This window comes from Elephantulus edwardii, unplaced genomic scaffold, assembly GCF_000299155.1.
Source record: "Elephantulus edwardii isolate Elephantulus edwardi_28Jun2011 unplaced genomic scaffold, EleEdw1.0 scaffold00241, whole genome shotgun sequence".
Classification (NCBI taxonomy): Eukaryota; Metazoa; Chordata; class Mammalia; order Macroscelidea; family Macroscelididae; genus Elephantulus; species Elephantulus edwardii.
The window spans coordinates 3,701,885-3,725,127 of NW_006399991.1; the positions used below are offsets into that span (position 1 = coordinate 3,701,885).

General features: G+C 41.4%; 1 protein-coding gene across 1 annotated transcript in view; it reads right to left on the reverse strand.

Annotated features, from left to right (window-relative positions):
- Positions 1-6,178: 6,178 nt before the first annotated feature.
- Positions 6,179-23,243, reverse strand: part of RPIA (ribose 5-phosphate isomerase A) — a 63,151-nt gene continuing 46,086 nt past the window's right edge. The window contains exons 5-9 of the mRNA XM_006898948.1: positions 14,642-14,706; positions 13,133-13,201; positions 12,286-12,427; positions 9,539-9,638; positions 6,179-6,276 (exon numbers count right to left, since the gene is read on the reverse strand). Coding sequence (XP_006899010.1) covers positions 6,179-6,276; positions 9,539-9,638; positions 12,286-12,427; positions 13,133-13,201; positions 14,642-14,706 — 474 coding nt within the window. The remainder of the gene's footprint in view (positions 6,277-9,538; positions 9,639-12,285; positions 12,428-13,132; positions 13,202-14,641; positions 14,707-23,243) is intronic.

Here is a 23,243-nt window from a genome sequence, read left to right on the forward strand (position 1 = left end):
TGTCCATGGATAGGAATACAGTGACAAGGACAATCCTACCAAAAGAAATTTACATATTCAATGCAATACCAATTGTCACATGCCATTGAGTCACCTGTGATTCAATGACCCTAACAACAGGCCTAAACTCTGTTCTATCCTGTGCCAATCTCACTGCCTCTGACACACCTACTCCCATTACCCCAGTAACTGAATAAACCCATCTCATCGAGGGTCTTCTTCTCCTGCCCTGTCCCTCCATCCTCCCAAGCATGATGTCCCTCTCCAAGGACTGGTTCCTCCTTACATGTCCAAAACACCTCAGACGAAGCTTCAGAACCCTTGCCTCTGAGGAGAAGCCCAGTTTAGCCCTCTCTAGGATGAACCTGTTTGTTTTCTTAGCAATCCATGATACATTCAATCCTCTTCTACACAAAAGCTTAAAGGTATCAATTCTCCTTTTATGATCCCTAGTCATTGTCCGGCTCTCTGACACATAGCAAGTAATTGCAAAGAACATGGCTTGTATCAGGCTCACCTTAGTCTCCAGACTGACATCATTGCTCTTCAGTAATTTAAAGAGGTCTCTAACAGCAGACTTTCCCATCAGAATACATCTTTTCATGTCCTGGCTGTTCCCGTCAAAAGTGTTGAGTGTGGAGCCACACAAACTAAAGCTGAGAACAATTTCAATCTTTTCACCATCCATCACGATGCTGCCAATTGGCCCAGTGGTGAGAATCCTTGTCTTCTTGATATTGAGCCTCTATCCATACTGAAGGCTGAAGTCCTTGACCTTCTGCAGCAAGCACTTCAGGGTACTCTCAGTTTCAGCAAGGAGGGTTGTGTCATCTGCATAATGCAGATTGTTTATGAGTCTTCTTCCAATCCTGATGCCACATTTCTCCTCATAGAGCCTCGCCTCCCAGATAGTCTGTTCTGCATATAGACTGAAAAGGTATAGAGGACACATCCCTGGCGTACGGCCTCCCCAATTTTGAACCATGCTGTGTTTCCTTGCTCTATTCTGACGACTGCCTCCTGGTCTAAGTATAGGTTTTGCATTAGCGCAATCAAGTGTTCTAAGATTCTCCACTCAGAGTTAGCCAGTTTGTTGAGATCCACACAATCAAATGCCTTTGTATAATCAATAAACACAGACATCCCTCTGGCACTCCCTGCTTTCATCCAAGATCCATCTAACGTTAGCTACAATATCCCTAGTACCACGGCCTCTTCTAAATCCAGCCTGTACTTCTAGCAGTTCTCTGCTGATGTGCTGTTCCAGTCGATTTTGATAATCTTCGGCAGAATCTTGCTTGCATGTGATATTAATTATACTGTTTAATAATTTCCACACTCTCTTGGATCACAGACACCAAATTCCTTTTTCAAGGAGATGGAAAGGGAAATTGTCAAGCTTATTTAGAGAGGAAAGAGACTGAATAAGCAAAGCATTTCTGAAAATAAAAAATGAATAGCATTCCCTGACCTCAGAACCTACTAAACAACAGCTGTTGTTGATTGCCTTCAAATCAAGAATGACTCATAGCGACCCTATGAACAAAAGGCATGAAGCCCTACATCTATCAACATTTATCAAAGTTCAGAGTCTCTGGAGGCATGTTGTTTAGGAAGTTGGATGCCACTCCTGCTTCCATACCTGTCATAGTATGTTATTGTTATGTGCCACTGAGTCACCGGTGATGCACAGCAATCCTATGTACAGCAACTTTGAACCCTTCCCTGTCCTGAGACAGTCTTATTCTTACACACCAATCCCCATTTCCCCAGTAACTATCAATCCATCTGATCCAGGGTCTTCCTGCACTGTCCATCCACCCTTCCAACAATGATGTCCTTCTCCAAGGACTGATTTCTCCTGGCCACAAGCACAATGTAAGGGAGGCAGAGCTTCACTATCCTAGCCCCAAAGGAGACACTTGGTTTCACCCTCTCCAAGACAGACAGATTTATTTTCTTGGCAGTATGCTCAAGACTCTTCTCCAGCACCACAACTCAAAGGCATCTATTCTTCTTTTGTCATCCTTAGTCACTGTTCAACTCTCTAAAGCATAACAAGTAATTGACAAGACCATGGCCTGGATTAGGTACACTTTTGTATCTAGACTGACATCGTTGCTCTTCAGCACTCTGAAGAAGTCTGATTTTCCCAATGCTAAACAGCAGTAGTAATCAAAATAGCATAGAACTGATACCCTAACAGGCACATAGACCAATGATACAGAATCGAGAACCCAGAAATAGACCTACCTACGGTCAACTGATATTTGACAACAAAATAAAACTTATTAATTGGGGAAATGACAACCTCTTCAATAAATGGCCCTGGTAAAACTGGATTTTACCTGCAGAAAACTTAAAGAGGATCCACATCTCACACTATACACAAAAATCAACCCAAAGAGGATCGGAGACCTTGGACTAAAACCCAAAATCATAAGAATTATAAAAAACAAACTGGTCAACAAACGAATGGATAGAGAAGCTGTGTATATTCGCACAATGGAATACTATGCTGCATTGAAAAAGAAGGAACTCATGCAATATTATTCAAAATGGGTGAGCCTGGAGGACATTATGCTGAGTGAAATATCTCTGTCGCAAAAGGACATGGTGCCACTGCTATAAAATGGGACTGATATAAAGGTTGTGGTAAGACTAAGAAAAACTGGATAAATTGTGTATACTACACTGAAACAGATGAGGGAGAGAATAATTTAAAAGCGACATATGATAGGATATTATGGTTATCACAAGAGTCCACAATTAAGGTTGCATAGTGGAATGTACTTGGGGTGGTGGGAGAGGTGCAGGGGGATTGTATACCAGGGAGAGAGTGTTTTACTTTTAAAAGAGAGGAGTGAATGGGGATGGGGAGGAGGGCTGGGCGGGGAGAAAAGTGCAGCAATGAATGAATGGAAATCCAAAATCTCTGTAAATGTTCATTAAAATTATTTTTAAAAATTTAAAAAAAAAGAAATGTAGGAGAAGGTATGATGGAGAATAGTTTTTTATGTTATAGTTGGCAAAATCAAATATCGACCTTTCCACTCAGCAACAACTTTTCTGATTCCCAGCTGTCTTATCCATAAATATGTTAGGGATAGGCATTTTTTAATCGGCTTCATAAAGCTTATTGTGAGGATCGAGTGAAATAACTAAAACAGAAGTAATTTAATAGAATATTAAATTTTTATCATAAAAAAAAAAAAGGACAAACTGGAATCAAGCTTAGATCCCATGGCCACGTGCCCAAAGTGAGGTGGAACTTCAAAATCCTAGCCTCCAACAAAAGATTTGGTTTCACCCTCTCCTATTTGTTTCTTGGCAGTCTATGACACTCTTAAGAACTCCTGTTGTGGTCACAGGTGTGAAGGCTTATGAAAATCACCGAAAATTTACATGTGGCACATGTAGTTGTTTTAAGCCGCCCAGTTTACTTTTATTTTAAAATTTAATACATATATTAAATCCACTTTAAGGAACTGCTCATGCATTCTATTCATCTTGTCAGCCAACGTACAGTGCCCACAGTGCACAAAAAGCCTCATTAATACTGTCCTGATTAACTGTGGCTCGATAGCGTGATTTTAGCAAGTAGATGCCAACAAGCTTGGTGGCTTTAATTCAAGCTTGAAAATAGAGTGCAGAGAGAAACACCTGTTCAAGTAGCATGCAAATGAGAGCCCAGGAAGGGGTGGGGTGTCTAAACAGATGCGTCTTTGCAGTAGGAGGGATCCTGCAGGTCCTCAACAGAGGCTGTCTAGACTGTGTCTCAGGAATGGCTAAAGGTGTACAGAGGGGAAACTTCAGGTCACCCACTTTCACATTTCTACTTTCACATGTCCAGGACTAAAGACAGTGGTGGTGGTGGTTGTTACATGACTGTGATGCATAGTGACCCTATGTACAGCAGCTCTGAAGTCTGCCCTGTTCGGGCCAGTCTCACTGACTGCGACACACCAATCCCCATCGCCCCAGTTACTGTACAAATCCATCTCATCTGGAGTCTTCCTCTCCTGCACTGTCCCTCTACCCTTCTGAGTATGATGGCCTTCTCCCTCATGGCTACATACTCAAAGTATGTGGGCTGGAGCTTCAAAAGCCTAGCTTCCAAGGAGAAGTTTGGTTTCACCCTTTGCAAGACAGACTTATCTGTTTTCTTGGCAGTCCATGGTATTTTAATACTATTCTCCAGCACCACAATTCGTAGGCATTGATTCTTCTTCTTCTGACACTCTTAGTCATTGTCCAGCTCTCTGATGCATAGCAAGTAACTGCGAAGACCATGGCCTGGATTAGGTGCCCCTTAGTCTCTGGACTGACACTGTTGCTTTTAAGTACTACAGAAAGTTCCCTGACAGCAGATTTTTCCCAATGCAATTAGTCTTTTGATTTCCTGACTGCTGTTACTAAGGGTGTTGAAGGTGGAGCCATGCAAGTGGCAACTGTTAACAAGCTCAATCTCTTCTCCATCCATCCTGGTGCTCCCAACTGGCCCAGAGGCGAGAAACTTTGTCTTCTTAATGTTCAGCTTCAATCTATATTGAAGACTACAGTCTTCTGGAACAAGTGCTTCAGGTTCTCCTCAGTTTCACCAAGCAAGTTTGTGTCATCTGCATAATGTAGGTTGATGAGTCTTCCTCCAATCCTGATGCCACATTCCTCCTCATAAAGCCCAGCTTCCCGAATGCTGTGTTCTGCACTTAGACTGAAAAGGTATGGAGAACAGGATGCATCCCTGAAGCACTCCTTTCCTGATTCTGAGCCATGTAGTGTTTCCTTGCTCTGTTGTGAGACCTGCTTCCTGGTCTTGGTCCAAGTATAGGTTTCGCATAAACATAATTAAGTGTTCTGGGATTCCCATTCTTCTCAAGAGTTAACCACAATTTTTTGTGATCCATAGGATCAAATGCTTTTGCATAATCAACGAAACGTACCTAGCAAGATCCATCTGCCATTGGCGATAATGTTTCTAAACAGTGGACTACTAGAAAAGCTGAGGCTAACTTGTAGCCTTTGTTCAGCCGTGTTATTCTCCATTGCAAAGCAACATCCTGAAGCTCTGGTGATACAGTACATAGTGAGTTGTGCCGCCAACCCAAAAGCAGAGCTTCTCTGGCAATTAGCATCCACCACCAGCTCCTTACGATAAAGATGAGGACTCTCCTCCTGTGACATTTACACCCCAGGAAATCACTGTAGTATCAGCTGAGGGGGAACAACAGTAAGTAGGAAATAAAGCCCTTTCAAAGGTAAAGAAAAAATAAACTACTCTTGACTTGAGTTTTTTGAAAGAATTAGAAAAACTCTTATGCAACCAGAGTGACCAGCATTTTCCTGCACAGCCACAGCGACTTTTTTTTTATAATAAAAAAGATTCAAATGGCAACATACTTTTTTATTTCAACCTTCAAACACCAGAGAAAGGTGACAATGTCCGACACCAAATCACAAAAACAATAATAAAGGAATAGAAAAAAAACAAACAAAAAAAGAAACATTACTTTAAAAAGTTCTCCACATTTCACAGAAGTGCTTTGGCAGTATTGTAATTTATTCACATAACTGCTTCCAGCAGAGATCCTAACGAAATCCATCACCTGCTCCCAGCAGAAGTATTGCCCATCCTCACACCACACAGTCCACTCTGCACATTTATGTAAACTTGATCCTAAGATTAACGAGTATTGTACATAACCACAGCAAAACCAAAACCAAAACAGAGTGGCAGACAAGTAAACAAACCCCAAAGTTTCCAGTAAGGCATCAAAATATCGCTCTTGGTTGAGCTATTTATTACACCAGTTTACTTTTCATAACTCTGAAAATCCAATTCAGAGAAGCTTACCCAGCAGACTCAAGTCAAAGGTTTTAAAGAGTCTCTCCCTTTCTTTTCTTTTTTTTTTTTTTTGGTAAATGTTTCATATAAAACATGAAATCAAGTGCTACTTTATTTTTAAAAAAGATTGTTTTCAGTAGTAAAAATATATGTTTATATTTCTCTTTTTAAAAAGACATTAATAACAATACTTCAGAAGACTGACTTAGGCCCCTACCACCCTTGCCAGCTGTCCATCTGGCACAGACATGTTAAGGCAAAGGCTGTGGGACAGTCAGGTCCACCCCAGCTGCAGCTGAGGGGCACAGGGTGAACGCCGTCTGCTTCTTCAGGTCAGTGGAAAGGTTTCTCCCTCACGCTCACTGAGCCATCCTGCATCCCAAAGTAGACTCGCTCTGCCATATTGATAAATAAGCCTGTGTCCACCACACCTGCAACAAAAGGACAGAGCATTTAGTTCTAGCTCCCCATGGCAAGAAAGCATCAAGGATGCTGGATCACCAGAAGCAGCCCCCACAGGCATCATTGGACAGTCACAAATCTTGTCCTCCCCTTCACCAGGACAATGAAAAGACTGATTTTCAGTTGTCCACAATCCTCTTCCTACCTCACGGAGGAGACTGCCCATCTTTTTCCCATGCAGTAGCTGGTGGATTAGAACTGCTTGCTTTTGGGTGTCCAGCACAACTCCTTACCTCTCACTGAGCTACCAGAATAGTGTTCTTTTTTCTTGGCTTGGTTATTTTCAAGCTCCTGGCTCATCTTCATTTCCAGACACTAGATGACAAGTTATCTTCTCTGAGAAACTCTCCATCCAAAACTACTCTACGTAGCCCCCCAAACCTTGCTGTTTTTAATCATACACCAGCCTTGACAAAATTTCTTCAAAACTAAAAATATTTGTGATCTATATGCCAAAGTACTCCCATTACAATCCACCAATCTCCAAGTCAGTAAGGAAAAAACAATAATAAATGATAATAGACTTGGCAGGCATTTCAAAACAAAGGTCACCCAACATAGCCAATACAATTCCAACAGGTTTTCAGAGCCTGTAAACTGCATGCAAGGAGACCTCTCTCCCATAGAACCACTGATGGATTCCAACCACTAAAAGGCATTGTCTCTGGATCAGATCCTATGGCCTATACCACAAGAGCTTAGAACAGCCTTGTAAGGAAACCAGGAACTGCATACATTTTTGCTGGTTGTGAACTGCTGCTGAGTCTAGTATGACAGCTAGTAATCCTATGAACAACAGATCTGAACCCTGTTCTATCCTGTGCCATCCCTACACCTCTCTGATATACTTGATTCCATTGCAGCAGCCACTGTGTCAAATCCATCTTACTGAGGATCTTCCCCTCCTTCACTGACCCTCCATCTTTTTAAGCATGATATATGTCCTTCTCCAAGAAGAGCTGCTCCTACCAACATGCCCAAAGTATGTGAGATGAATCTTCATCATCCTTGACTCCAAGGAACACTCTGGCTTTTCTCCAGGACATTTATCTGTCTGTTCTTTTGGCCATCCATGGGCTATTCAACACTCTTCTCCAACACCTAAACTCAAAGGCATCGATCCTTCTCTGGCCATCCTTATTCACTATCCAGCTTTCAGAAAGACCACTGGAAAGACCATGGCCTGAATCAGGTGCAGCTTAGTCATTAGCGGTAAACTGGTACAATCTATGGTGGACAATTTAGCACCATGAAGCAAATTCATCCCTTGCTCCTGTTTCAGCAAGGAGTCTAATGGACCAAACTAAGAAGAGAAAAGAGAGAACAAACCACTGATGACCCTGGGGGAACAACTTAATAGCTAGCCTCTCTCTCCCTTTAACTTAGTTTCAGTTTCTAATAAAATTTGTAAACTCTAAGGTTACTTTTTTTTTTTTTCCAAGAAAGTAAAAATGTTCAAAGTAGAAAGTAAAATTTTGGCAAAACTGCCTTAAAAGATCTTAATGCTTACATAAAGGCGAGAAAAGTCTGAGGAGGAGCAGCGGCACTCCCTAGTGGGCACTGCAAGAAGTGCAACTACAGACACCCAGCACCTCCACAGGAGGGCCCTGTGATCAGACCCATTATCTGCTCTATCACCAGGGGCAAATAAGAGTGACCCTCCACTTCTGCCTCCTGCTGTCTTGGGTCTTTAGCTCTTTAATTAAAATGATAAAAACTAAGCATGAGAAGATGAATAATCAAACTCACCTTTTTGACTTAATACTTCTGCATGCCAACAGAATACCACTAAGACAACCAACTAAAGTGAGGTTGGAAGACTCAGCTCTCTACATAATTAAGCACATTTCATTCCCAACCACACAGACAACTCACAAGGTACTATCTTTAATCAACAATGAAGACACAATCCTTTCTTCCTAGATAGTTGTTCATTCAGCAATCATTTCCTTAAGTGTTGAGTATAGTTTTACTTCATTATTTCTCCCAGCAATCCAATGAAGCAGCTACCACCAGCAGCCCTTTCTACAGAAAAGGAAAGTGAGGCACAGAGCTAGTGCCTTCGTGGTTAACCACTGTTGAGAGGTCGGTCTGCTAGGACATGGCTAGAAGGATCCCATCCTGGTAACCGACTCCAGCCTCTACTCATAGTCACTGCTCTCACTCAACCATCTTGTCTGCTTCACTAGCCAGTTTCATCACATTCAATGTTTCTGACGACATGAGACTGACACTTTGTCCATCTCCTCATACAAACACTCAGGATCTGCATAATCTGTCTTTCTACTGCCTGTTAAGTCTTCATCCAATCCCTTAGCCCCATGCCATCATTCCCTGGAGCATACTGCAGAAGAGGCTCTCCACAGTCCAAAACCCCAAGCCAGATAAGCCCTCCTCAGCCTACTAGTCAGTCAAGGAAGTGAGAATGAAGTCAGAATCTGGGAACAGATCACATAAGCCTACCATCATAGTAATGCCACTCATGTTCAAGCTGTGGACCTTGGGAAAGTACTTAGGCTTTCCTGGCCCATTTACTCCTCTATAACTCCTTCATAAAAATGGGATCAAATGAGACCTTTTATTTTTTTTTTTTCAAATGAGACATTTTAAAAGATGACATAGATCCCCTGGAATACGCGGAGACAAAGATGAAATGTCTAACTCAGTGAAACATCCCTAACTCTCCAAACAAGCCTGCCTTTGTGCATTCCTGTGGAACTAGCCACATTCTAGGTAATCTGTAGGCATGGATTCTCACAGTCACAGTCGTCTGTGCCTAGATTTCCATCAGTTCCTTGAGAACACTCTCCACACTCTTCAGGGAAGTATCGCTGTAACACATGGCACAAGGCACCTAATCTACAATGTAGGCCATAGCAAACTATGGGGACTATCTTTCCTAGAGGCCAAGATTCTAATCAGTAATGGGGAGCTTATTTCAGATTACATCCCCTGACTGTTCTAGGTGACTCCCAGAGAAAAAGGCTGCAAGACACACACCCAACAAAGCTTCTAGAGAAGCAACAACTATGCCTGGGGAAGAAGAGCAAACAAAGGTCAAAGGCAAGCCATTCAAGTACCATGAAGTGAAGAATCACATACACAGTATATATAAATTAAGTGCCAGTACCAAGCATGTCTTACAAAGCCCGCATGGTGTGCAGCGGGCCTCCTGTGACCGAGGCAAAAACGTTTGAGAAGGGCCTGGACAGGCAACTACCACTCACATACCTGGTATCATTTTGATAGCAGTGTTCACTTCACTCCATTTGTACACCTGGTCAAACTTCCAGTCCAGGATAAAATTCCCATTATCTGTCACCACAGGACCCTAGAAGACATTTTTCCATAATCACTGAGGATGTACATACAAGTAACACAAAAAAAAGGGACAGGAGGCAATAACTCATGACAAGTATCCTAATGAACCCATCTGGTTCCAGCCAGGCCTCTGCCCTGTGCTTTCTAGAAGGCAATGGTGCAAAACAATCACAAACAAAAATTTTGGAGTCAGAAAGAACTAAATTTGAGATTTTTAGGATGCAGACAAGGGAATCTCAAGAGGTTATCAACTTGTGAGTCTCCAAGTTTTCAAAATGGAGATAATGACAGGTCCTTCCTAAGGCCGCAAAGGTGACATGAAAGAAGTGTCAGCACTGACCACAGACTCACAGGAGTGCTCCATAATTTGTTACTATGTTTCTGGAACTGGAACTGACTCAATAGTACCCAATAACAATATCATACAATTTTCTCACATCTTCAATTGTGTGAAATGGGACAATACTACCACAATCATCAAAATGCCCCCCACAGGCTCTTATCGGAGACAGACAGAAAGCAGTGGGAAGTGCTGAGGTCAAGCAGGCAGAAGGCAGTTTAAGTTAATGAATCTAGAATTCCTCAATAGCTCTGTAAGAACAGTACACCCTGAAGAAAAGCAGGCCAGCTCCTTAGGAACACAGATGCTGACGGCACAGAGAAGAGATGAGCGCTGACAGGGGGACTCTATGAAGGAAAGGGAATGGACAAGAAACTCCACTCCCCCCTCCCTCCTTGTAGCTATAAAATAAGCATAACCAGAGCGCTGAACAACTACTATCGTTGTTGTTGCTGACTGTCTTCAAGTCAAGCATGACTCATAGCAACCCTATGAACAAAAGGCCTGAAGCCTCTCTGTAACAAGTGACATTTATCAAAGTTCACAGTTTCCAGGGACAAGCTGTTTAGGAAGTGGATGCCACTCCGTGCTGTTTTTTAAAAGTCTAGAAAACAAACTGGAAAGAAAATATGTCATAATAAAAATGGCATGAGCACAGAATTGTTGTTATTTTTTTTATGTGCCGTCAAGTCTCTTGTGATTCATAACAACCCTATGTACAAGAGCTCTAAACCCTGCTCTATCCTGCGCTAATCTTATTGTCTCTGGCACACCTACCTGCATTACCCCAGTGACTAAATCAATCCATCTCATCAAGGGTCTTCCTCTTCTGTGCTGTCCCTCCACACTCCAAAGTATGATGTCCCTTCCAAGGACTTGTCCCTCCTTACAACATATCCAAAGTATATCAGACGAAGCTTCAGAATCCTTGCCTCCAAGGAGCATCCCAGTTTTACCTTTTCTAAGATGAACCTGTTTGTTCTCCTAGCAGTCCATGGTATATTCAATACTCTACTCCAACACAACTCAAAGGCATCAATTCTCTCTCATCCCTAGTCACTGTCCAGTTCTCAAGCATAACAAACAACTGCGAAGACTATGGTCTAGATCAAGTACACTTTAGTCTCTGGATTGATGTCGTTGCTCTTCAGCACTCTGGAGAAGTCCCTGACAGCAGACTTTCCCAATGCAATTCATCTCTTAATTTCCTGGCTGCTGGTAAAAAAGAGTGTTGATTGTGGAGCCAAGCAAATTAAAGCTATTAACAATTTCAATCTCTTCACCATTCATAATGATGCTGCCAATTGGCCCGGAAGTAAGAATCTTTGTTTTCTTGATGCTGAGCTTCAACCCATATTGAAGGCTGCAGTCCTTGATCTTCTGCTCCAAGTGTTTCAGGTCCGCCTCAGTTTCAGCAAGCAGGGTTGTCATCTGCATAACTCAGGTTGTTGATGAATCTTCCCCCAGGCCTGATGCTACATTCCTTTTCATACAGCCCTGCCTGACAGATGACATACACACACACACACACACACACACACACACATATATATATAGATATATATCTATATATAAATATATTGAAAATATATGGAGACAGAATACATCTCTGGCGTACACCATTCCTGATTTTGATCCATGTATTGTCTCCTTGCTCTGTTCTAACGACTGCCTCCTGGTCCAAGTATGTTGTTGTTAAGTGCCATCCACAATCAAATGTTCTGAGATTCCTCTTCTTCTCAGAGTCAGCCATAGTTTGTTGTGATACACATAAATGCCTTTGCATAGTCAACGAAACACAGACAGACATATGTTCCAGTTCAAATTTTTTATATCGCTATCTCAGTAACTACTTTAGAGTTATTCTTTTTACTCGTTTATTTACTACATTTAAGAGAAATAAATTCTGTACAATTGGCTTTCAAGTTAGAGAAACACTAGAGACTAATAGTGTGGTGCGTTATTCATGGGCAGGGATTCCCGGCCCCACAAAATCGTACTTCATATTTAACCATCAAAAGAGAGGAAACTGGTGGGGGGGATCAACCCCATCATGGAACCTAAGACAACCTGTGTACCAAGGAGTTTCCCTAAGCTTATGCTGAAAGCTACAAACCAGGCCACCCAGGTATTTATGAGGATCGAAACTGTATTAAATATGGCCTTCTTATCCAAATGTATTTGGATAAAAAGAGCCAGCATTTGGATAAAGTTGTTTCTAAATCTCAACTAACAGCATATTGAGCTTAACAGGAACATAGAATGGGACAGTATGTGAGAATTCAGAAAGCCCTCTAGAAACTGCCTTGCCACTCACTGCCTTGTTGACGGCCATTCGGAGTTCAACTGTACCCCCAAACTTCCGGGTCACAGCTCGGCTCACAGGGACATAGGCCATTGGGATGACTTCAATGGGGATTCCCTTATGCCACTGATCCCCAAGATTCTTTGAATCCTTCCTGAAAAGGAAAAGTCAAAAATTACAGTGGAAATAAATATGCTTAATGGGCCAGATGATAATAAAATTCAGACAGGGAGTAATTTTACACTGGAGAGACAAAGGAAGTCATCAAGGACAAACAACAAAGATTTTTGACTGTTTTACTACATTTTAAGGTAGCATGACAAAACTGTTAAATGTAACATGGCTTATGGTACTCAGGTAATACATGACTTAAGCCTATTCTGTAACATTTCCAAATAAATCAGTACTAATTGTGAGGCTGTTGGGGTTTTTTTTAATAACATGCTCAACACAAGTGTCTTCTGCCTGATGTCTGGTCCTGCACTTTGCACACTCATCGGCATGGCAAGGCCTGACCTGAAAGGAGCCCTGGTTGAGCCACTGCTCATGAGTAGCTCACCCCGCACCATCCTGGGAGCCCTATGCAGATCAAACAAGCGGCACCAGAAGACATGCCCTGTGCACACTCCTTCTTCCCACAAAGCACAAGAAATAAAGTATTGAGATTCTGCTTTCAGCAACAAAGCAGAGCCTATGTCATTCCAGACTCTGTCCTAAGTCATAGCCACCAGTCCTCAAGACCTCTGAACATCAGGTAATCCTTCCACTTCTTTTTCTCCTTCCATAAAATGGGGCTGAGGCCTAGGGCCCAGTCTCCCTGGTTTATGGGTGAGGGCATTCAGAACACCTGGCATCATACCTGAAATCAGCAATCACAATGAAGCAGCTGGCATAGCCGGCTACAATCTTCTCCTGAGTCAGGCAGCCTCTGAAAATTGGAAGAGGCAAGTGAACACAGTATTTAATATTAAAAATAATAATAAACAACACAGGATTTAAAAACAAAAATTACAGCTCAACTTTGGAATGAAGGTCAGATATGCTGCTGCTGTTTGGTGCCACTACGACTCACAGAAATCTTACAAACCTTGCCCTGCCCTGCTCCATGCTCACCAGCTCTGATATGCTCCAGCCCACTGTGTCAATCTATCATGTTGAGGATCTTCCTCTTTCTCTAACTCTACACATTTCCCAGCATATCTTTCCCCTCCTGACAGCATGCCCAAAGCATGTAAGACCAAGCTGCACCATCTTTGTCTCTAAGGAACATCCTTATTAGTCTTACTCCTAGACAGACTTGTTCATGGACAATTCTGGCACTTACAAGAATTGGGAAATGGAACTTTTTATTCTTAAATATCCCTACCCCTGCCATGTTGTATGTATTACAGAGATTCCAAACTGGCCTGGTCTTTTGAACTTGCAGAAACTGATGAGTCCCAGTCAAAATGCCATGCGTGAGTCACTAGGGAGGAAGCGTGGAGAGAGTGCCATGTGCACGTGGCAAGTATTATAGGTGCAGCACATGCAAAGTCAGGGAAGGTTTAAACAACCAGCCCTCTCAGTGACTGACAGCCAAGGGGATATGTGGCAAGTAGGTACGTCAGGGGATGACTGCCTATCTGCCAGTCATCAACACACTCTAGAAAACGAAATATATGTAAAAATGCCTATACACACTAAAGTATAATCTAAAAAAATTGTTAGTCACTCCAAAAAGGCTGCTTGGTTACAAGGACCAAGAGAACAGGATTTTACCTTTTAAACTCATCTACCACACCCCTCACTTAATAAATGACCAGTACCTAAACTTCTAATAAATGTCTCATGCCTTTCTCAATACATACAGCTTTAAAGCAAAGGTTGTGCTCTGATGCACAGGCCTAGTCCACCCCAGTGACCCATCTGGTTTGATCTGTACAGTTCTTAGTCTGTATTAGCTAGAGCACAAAAGTGGTCTCCCCGCAGAAAGGTGGTCACATGCTCTACTTCACCACAGTCGGCCCCACTTCCATGTTACACTGTGCTTGCTTTATGGACTTACATTATGTGGTGTAACTCTGCCTTTACTGGAAGGGGCTTCTATTTTGTGCTCACAATGTAAGCACAGTGTAAACCGTCACCTCTGTGTGGTAATGCCTAACAGCACACAGTAGAGCCCTTTGGCTAGAGTGTAAGTCAACAGAAGACTGCAAACATATGTAACAAACCCATCAAGAACTCCAAGTTTCCAGTCAGCAAGTCCAGGAGCCCAGGCCGGCTCCAAGGTCACATGCTAACAATGCTCTCACACGCACCACCACAGAACTGTTTACTCTCCACTATGGTCGGCTCCAATGACTCAGCAGAAAACGCCTGCAACACTCACCCACCACCCTTGATAAGGTTGAGGTCTGCATCTACTTCATCGGCACCATCAATGGCGAGGTCAATCTGTGTTGGGGGGAAAGATAAATGAGAAAATCAGTTATAATCTTCCAAAGGAGAGCTCTGTGCTCAGCATTATTCACTGGAGCCTCAACAGCCCTGTTACAGAAGTAGGTAGATACAGTCAGCACTATTTAATCAAAAACTGTTGCTCCAGGAAGTTAAGTGGCCCCTACTAGAGAACTAAGGAAACAAGGGCAAGACTTGAGGTTCAGAGATAGCTGTACTGTACTCAAAACCACACCTATTTCACTGACAGCTTTGCTATGGACAAGTTGGAATTGTACTAGGGATGCATGGCATAAACAAAGAACCCATTATGTAAAGAATGACAAACTGAAGATAGTGTCACCTTTCTTGACAAATATACCATTCCAAAGAACAATACTGTCAATGATATACACACCTACAAGGAAGACCCTAACATTCCTGCCAGATGATATATTGATTGAGGTGGCTTAAACATTGCTTTGTCAGTGGTATTTCAGTATCAGCATGGTCACCCACGGCACGAAAGGTTTCAGTAGAACTTCAAGACTAACACATACTAGATTAGCTATCTATTTCTGAAACAAAGTGCTGCTGATAGCATCAAAAACTGCAGTTGTTGTTCTTATGTGCCAATAAGTTGCCTGCAACTATTGCCCCTATCACCCCAGTCAATCCATCTCATCCAGGGTTTTCCTCTCCTGTATTGTCCCTCCACCCTTCCAAGCAAGGCGTCCTTCTCCAAGGACTGGTCTCTGCTGGCAACATGTCCAAAGTATGTGAGATGGAGTTCAATATCTATCATGGTGCTATCAATTGGCCCGTGAAGAGAATCTTTGTTTTATTCTGAGTTTCAATCCATATTGAAGACTGCAGTCCTTGACTTTCTGCAGCAGATGTTTCAGGTCCTCCACAGTTTCAGCAAGGTTATATCATCTGCATAACATAAGTTGTAGAGTCTTCCTCCAATCCTAATGCCACATTCCTCCTCATAAAGCCCAGCTTCCTAAATGATCTGTTCCAAACACAGATTGGAAAGGTATGGGAGAGAAGACACATCCTGACGTAGTACTTTTTTTATAATTTTGAACCACGAAGTGTTTCCTTGCTCTGTTCTGAAGACCACTTCCTGGTCCAAGTATACGTTGCATATGAAAACCTTGTTTTTCTCAAAGTAGCTTCAGGTATTGATGGCATACCAATTGACATATTTCAATAAACAAATGCTGCCCCTGGGTGCACTCACTAAGTTGTTCCAAGAAATCTGGAGTACAACCACCTGGCCAACTGACTGGATCCAACAGAGTGAAAATTACTGAACGGTATAACTAATGAAAACATGCAAACAGAATCTTCCTGAAAATTATTCAAAACGACTGGAACAGAGAACTACCAGAAGTACAGGCTGGATTTAGAAGAGGCCGTGCCACTTGGAAAATCATTGCCAGTGTCAGATGGATACTGGCTGAAAACAGTACCAAAAGAATGTCTGTTTCATTGACTACACAAAGGCAAACGACTGTGTGGATCACAACATAGTTTTTGCAATTACATGCTATGCTTCAGAAAGCTGATCACTTCACCAAAGAAGACATTCAGACCACAACAAGATAAAGGTAAACAATCCAACTGAAAATGGGCACAGGATATGAACAGACACTTCACCAAAGAAGACATTCAGATGGCGAACAAACACAGGAAGAAATGTTCAAAATTCCTAACTCTAAGAGAGATACATATCAAAACAACAATGAGGTACCATCTCACCCCAGTAAGAATAGCAAAATTTGACAGAACAGCAAGCAACAAATGCTGGCAAGGTTGTGGAGAAACTGAAACCCTTATTCACTATTTGGAGTAAGTGTCAAATGGTGCAACCACTGTGGAAGGTGGTGTGGCGCTTTCTCAAAATGTTGCAAATAAAGATACCATTTGACCCAGCAATTCCACTACTGGAAATATACCCCAAAGAGACCATAACTGCCACCCATGCAGATATATGCACACCCATTTTTATCATGGCTTTGTTCACAATAGCAAGGAGGTGGAAACAACCTAGGTGCCCATCAACAAATGAATGGATAGAGAAGCTGTGGTATATTCACACAATGGAATACTACACTGCATTGAAAAATAAGGAACTCATGCAATATTATTCAAAATGGGTGACCCTGGAGGACATTATGCTGAGTGAAGTATCTCAGTTACAAAAGGACAAATACTGCATGGTGCCACTGTTGTAAAACAGGACTGACCTAGGGCTGGGGGGAGACTGAGAAAGATAGGTTCAATAATGTATACTGCATTGAAACAAATGAGGGAGAAAACTGTTTAAAAGGGATATGTGATTAGGTTATTTTTGTCATGATGGGAGTCCAGAGCAAAGGTTGCATAGTGGAGTGGACCTGGGTGGGGAGGGACTGTAAAACAATGAAAGAATTTTTCTTTTCTTTTTCCAAGTGGAGAGTGTACTGGGGGGGTATGCAGGGGAGAAAAGTGCAACAATGAATGAATGAAAATCCAAAGTATCTGTAAATTTTCATTGAAATTAATAATAAAAAAAATTTTTAGAGCATTAAAAACAGCAATAAAAAATTTTTAAAAAAAAGAAAGCTGGACAATGACTAGGGATGACAGAAGAGAACTGATGATGCCTTTGAATTGTGGTACTGGAGAAGAGTATTGAGTATACCATGGACTGCTAAGAGAACAAACAGGTTAATCCTGGAGAAGGTGAAACCAGGATGCTGAAGCTCCTTCTGAAATACTTTGGGCATGCTGCAAGGGAGGGCCAGTCCTTGGAGACCGACATTATGCTTGGGAGGGTGGAGGGACAGCACAGAAGGGGAAAACCCTCAATGAGATGGACTGACTCAGTGACTGGAGTAATGGGGGCAGGTGTGTCAGAGACAGTAAAGTTGGCTCAAGATTGAGCAAGGTTCAGAGAGCTGTTGTACACAGGGTCACTGCTATGAGTCGCAAGCGAGTCAGCAGCACATAACAACAACTGTTGGATCAATCACCCTTTTTTGGAATGGGAATAGATATGGATCTCTGGCCAGGTAGCTGTCCTCCACATTTCTGGGTACAACTTGTTGAGTACATCCAGGGTAGCATCTGTTAGCTGAAATATGTCAATTGATATTCCGTCAATTCCTAGGGCCTTGTTTTTTGACAATTCCTTTAGAGCAGAGCAGGTTGAATTTCCTCCTTCATCACCATTGCCTCTTGGTCATATGCTGTTACATGAAATTCTTCAGTGTCAGCCAATTCTTTTTGGCAGTGACTCTGTGTACTCCTTTCATCTTTTATTGATGCATCCTGGATCATTCAATATTCTGTCCATAGCATCTTTAAAAATTGCAACTCGAAACCTGTATTTGTTCTTCAGTTCCTTCAATTTAAGAAATGCCAAGAAGAGTTTGGCCCTTTTGATTCTCCGACTCCAGCTCTTTGCACATTTCATTATAATACTTTGCTTTGTCTTCCCAATCTGCCCTTTGAAGTTTTCTGTTTAGCTCCTTAATTTCTTTGCTTTGGCTTCTCAATGCTCTAGTGCAATAATCATCACAGTCTCTTCTGACACCATCTACGTCTTTTCTTCCTCCTCTGTCTTTGTAAGGACTTTCTGCATTCATCATAGATGACATTCTTGATAGCCTCTCATAATTAATCTGATCTTCGTTCATTAGTGTACAAAACTCAAACCTGTTCTTTAAAAGGGTTTTTTAATTCAGTTCGGACAGAGTCAAGGTCAAATTGTGGTTCTTGTGGATTTTATTTCATTTTCTTTAGCTTCAGTTTGAACTTGCATACGAGTAGTTGATGTTCTGTTTTTACAATCAGCACCTGGCCTAGTTTTCATGGCTGATACTGAGCTTCTCCAACAATTCTTTCCATAGATCTAATCAATCTGATCCCTGTGCAGACCATCAGGTGAAATCCCTATGTATAGTCTGTGTTTGTGTTTCTTATAAAAGATATTTGCAATGAATAAATCATTGATGATACAAAATTGTATCATTTGTTCTCCAACCTCATTTCTGTCAATACCATGTTTTCCAACAACTGATCCTTCTTCCTTGTTTTCAACTTTTGCATTCCAGTCACCTATTATCATTAATACAACCTGACTGCATGATCAATTGATTTCTGACTGCAAAAGTTGGTAGAAATCTTCTATTTCCTCCCTCTTTGGCTCTGGTTGTGGATGTGTGTGTGTGTGTGTGTATTTATCTATCTATATATCTCTATATCTATATCTGAATGATAGTGGTATTAATGATAGTGGTATGTGTATGGATATTATCCTGTTGCTCACAATATTGTATTTGAAAATGGATCTAGAAATAGTCTTCCTTGATAAAAAAAATTACAAAATGGGCAAAAGACATGGAAAGACTTTTCACAGAGGAAGATATTCAGATGGCCAAGAGACACATGAAGAAATGCTCAAAATCACTGGCCATAAGACAGAGGCAAATCAAAACCACAATGAGATACCTACTATCTCACTCCAGTACCAGTGGCAAAGTTTAACAGGACAGTAAGTAATAAAAGTTGGAGAGGATGTGGCAAGATAGAGGATGTGGCACTCTTATATAGTGTTGGTGGGACTGTATGATGGTACAGCCACTCTGGAAGGCAGTTTGGTGTTTCCTCAGAAAATTGAACATAGAAATGACCCAGCTATTCCACTCTTTGGAATATACCACAAGAAAATGAAAAGTGAGGCACAAATAGACACTTGTACACCAATGTTCACAACAGCATTATTCACTATCGCCAAGAATATGGAAACAGCCCAAATGTCCAACCACAATCAAATTGGATGGAGAAATTGTTGTACATTCACACAATGGAATACTATGCAGCATACGGGACCAGTGATTTTATAAATTACTACCTAACTTGGTAGGAACTGGAGAGCATTTTGTTGAATGGACTAACTCAGTCCCAAAAGTACAGATACTGTATAAGATCACTATTGTAGCATAATGAGGATCCAAAGGGTGCAGGGAGCAGAGGGGTTAGGATAGGCAAGGAATCATAAGGTCACACAATTTGATGGGTGAAGGGAGGGGTGGGTAATGGAAATGAGAAAGATCCAGTGTGAGAAACAATATATATGAACTTTTTAAGTAAACCAACACAAAATAAAAATTTTAAAGAAAAGAAAAAAATTATCTTCTTGACTATGAGTACAACCTCTTTCCCCCCACATTTTCACTTCCACTTCCAGCATAGCAGATTATGATTATCTAATTCAAAATGTCCTGATGCATTTCATTTCTTTCTTTAACAATGTCCAATTTTTCTACATTCATACTTCTTACATTCCACATTGTAATCACTAGTGTCTGCTTGCAACTGTTCCTCCTTTGTGTTTCCCAGTATGAGGCCTCAGCCTCCAGTGCCATATCTGCTAGTGTAAGCTAACAGTGTTCTATTGTACATAAAGTTTTTGAAAGCCTGTTAATTCCAAAGCAGGTGGCCAATCCTTCTTCTTAATCTATCTTACTTTGGATGCTTAGCTTTAAAAACCAACAGATGACAGAGAAGCATTCTACCCAAAAGAACAGATGAATGATCTTTCCCTATTACACAGCTGTGACAATGGACTATGACTTTAAAGTGAAGCTAAGCAGCAAGCGGGAGTACGTCAAGAGCCTATCTGAATATGAGGGCTGTAAAGTAGGTGAGGCACTTATGTCTACATAAGCCAATTATAAAGATTTTGCTTTAAGACAAATAGAAGGAACTGGGATCTCCATGTCAGCAAGCAGAGACACAGAATTAGTTCTACAGCTTAAGCATCCAAACATCATTTTCTTCAAAAGGTGTTTGTGTCTCATTCTAATAGAGTGTGGCTTCTATTTGACTAAAGTATATACTCAAGTCTCAAAGAACTACAAAGACAAGCAAGAGCCAGTCAGTTATTTCGGGGAATGGTGAAGTCACTCCTGTATCAGATTCTGAATGGGATTCACAACCTGAACCTGGGTAAAGGTCCTGAGCAAATAAGAGCAAAAATTGCTGATTCGGGCTATTCCTGATTATTTAATTCACTTTTGAAGCTTTTAGCAGCTGTGGATTCATTAGTAACATTCTTGGTAACATTCTGATACCAAGCGCCACAACTGTTTCTTGGAGCAAAACATGATGTCAAAGCTACTGATATATGTATGGACTATAGGGTGTACATCTGCAGAATTTCTAATGTCAGAACTACCATGTCACTGTTGACAAGAAGACACCAAAACTATTGATATCTGAGCTATATGGTGTACATTTGCAGAACTAACATCAGAACCAGCATTTTACTGCTGACAAGCGGACTTCAAAATTAGTAATCCTTTATCACCATGACCAGCTGGACAGAATATTCACAAATATTCACTAATATAATGGCATTATCTGTGGATAAGGATTGGGAAGATAGAAAAAGATGTCTGAACATTCAACATTAATGAAATTTCAAAAGAATATGTATACCAACTGCAGCTTTATCAAGTGTATGAAAAAAACGTAAGGTTATAGCAGATAGTAATGCATGCGACTTGCTTAAGAAATTGTTTACCAAGGACTCAAGCAAGACAATTACCTCAGCACATGCTATGCAGGATCCCTATTTCTAAGACCCACTTCCTATATCGGACATTTTTTTGCCGGTTGTCATGATAATTTTTAACAGAAGAACTCAATGACAAAGGAGACATAAAGAACCAGCAGCAGCAGTGATAAGAACCCCACAAATAGAACCAGTCCCCAGGGAATCAAGACAGCAGTCACACCCTAGAACCCCCTGAAAGAGGTGAGAGTTGTTCCTTCTATCATAACCTCAGGCGGACTGGTCATGACATCAGACTATCAGCATTTCATATCCACATGCTGCCTACCTCAACCTGAACCAAGCACATCACAGCTACGCAGCAGCCTCCACAGTACTCTCCTCAGACACTGAGGACTGAGCTTCCAGAATCCCATCAGTGACTACAATGCTGCTATGCTGGCTCCAAGGCCCAGCATGGCCATGAAAATGGACTGCGCAACAACATCTACAGTACATCCAGCTGCCTAGTCTCACCACTTTGACAGATTGGGGAAGTGGTTTCCAAGCTGTACCTGTTTCAGAGTTAGGCTTGAAAAGAAAGCGCTAGCACAGTTTGTATTGTGAATATGCCACTTCCATAATAGTTGACTTGACATGGTTCTGACTGACCAGTGCATTTTTTTTCCAGTGATAGTCTATGTGCTTGGGGTGAGCATTTGTCATTTTGTATGTAGTGAATTCTTTCAGTGTAGAAGCATTATGTGACCAGTTATCTGTTTAAATGATACTTGAAAAATATAGTATAATTAACTCAACAATATAACCAAGACTCAAGGAAGATTATTCTGGAATACCTTTTAACTTTTTTTAATTGATTTTTTAAAATTAATTTTAATTAAAGTTTACAGAGACTTAGGGGTTCCAGTCATTCATTGTTACACTTTTCTCCCTGCCCACCCCCTTCCCCCAAGTCACTCTTCTCCTTGAAAAGTAAAACATTGTTATGCAATCCCTCCCTCCAAGTCCACTCCACTGTGTAGCCTTCTGGACTCCTGTCATGATAATACCCAATCATATATCCTATCCCTTTTGAACAGTTCTCTCCCTCATCTGTTTCAATGTATCATTCCTCCCCTCCTTCTCTGTCTTCCCTCAACCCCGATGTCAGTCCTGTTTTACAAGAGTGGCCCTAGACACTATTTGTCCTCTTGTGACTGAGATATTTGACTCAGCAAAATGCCCTCTAGGATCATCCACTTTCATATTTCATTAATTCCTTGAATTCCATTAATATTTCATTAATTCCTTGTTTTTCAATGCAGCCTAGTATTCCATTGTGTGAATATACCAAAGCTTCTCTATCCATTCGTTTGTTGATGGGCACTTGGGTTGTTTCCAGCTCTTTGCTATTGAGAACAAAGTTGCAATAAACATGGGTGTGCACATATCTGCTTGGGTGGCAGTTACGCATTCTTTAGGGTAAATTCCCAGTAGTGGAACTGCTGGGTCAAATGGTATTTCTATTTGCAACTTTTTGAGAAAGCACCATACAGCCTTCCACAGTGGATGTACCATTTTACACACTAATCAACAGTGAATAAGGGTTCCAGTTTCCCCACAACCTCACCAGCATTTGATGTTTGCTTTCTGTTGAATTTTGCTTTTCTTACTGGGGTTAGATGATATCTCATAGTTGTTTTGATTTGCATCTCTCTTAGAGCTAGGGATTTTGAACATTTCTTCATGAGTTTGTTTGCCATCTGAATGACTTCTTTGGTGAAGTGTCTGGTCATATACTGCACCCATTTTGCAACTGGGTTGTTTACCTTTATCTTGTTGTGGTGCTTGGGTATTCTATAAATTCTAGATATAAGTCCTTTATCACACAAGTATTTTTCCCAGTCTGTGGTTTCCCTTTTTACCCTCTTGGAGAAGTTTTTAGATGTGCATAGGGATTTTCATCTTAGAAGGTCCCATTCATCTATTTTACCCTCTCTTGGTT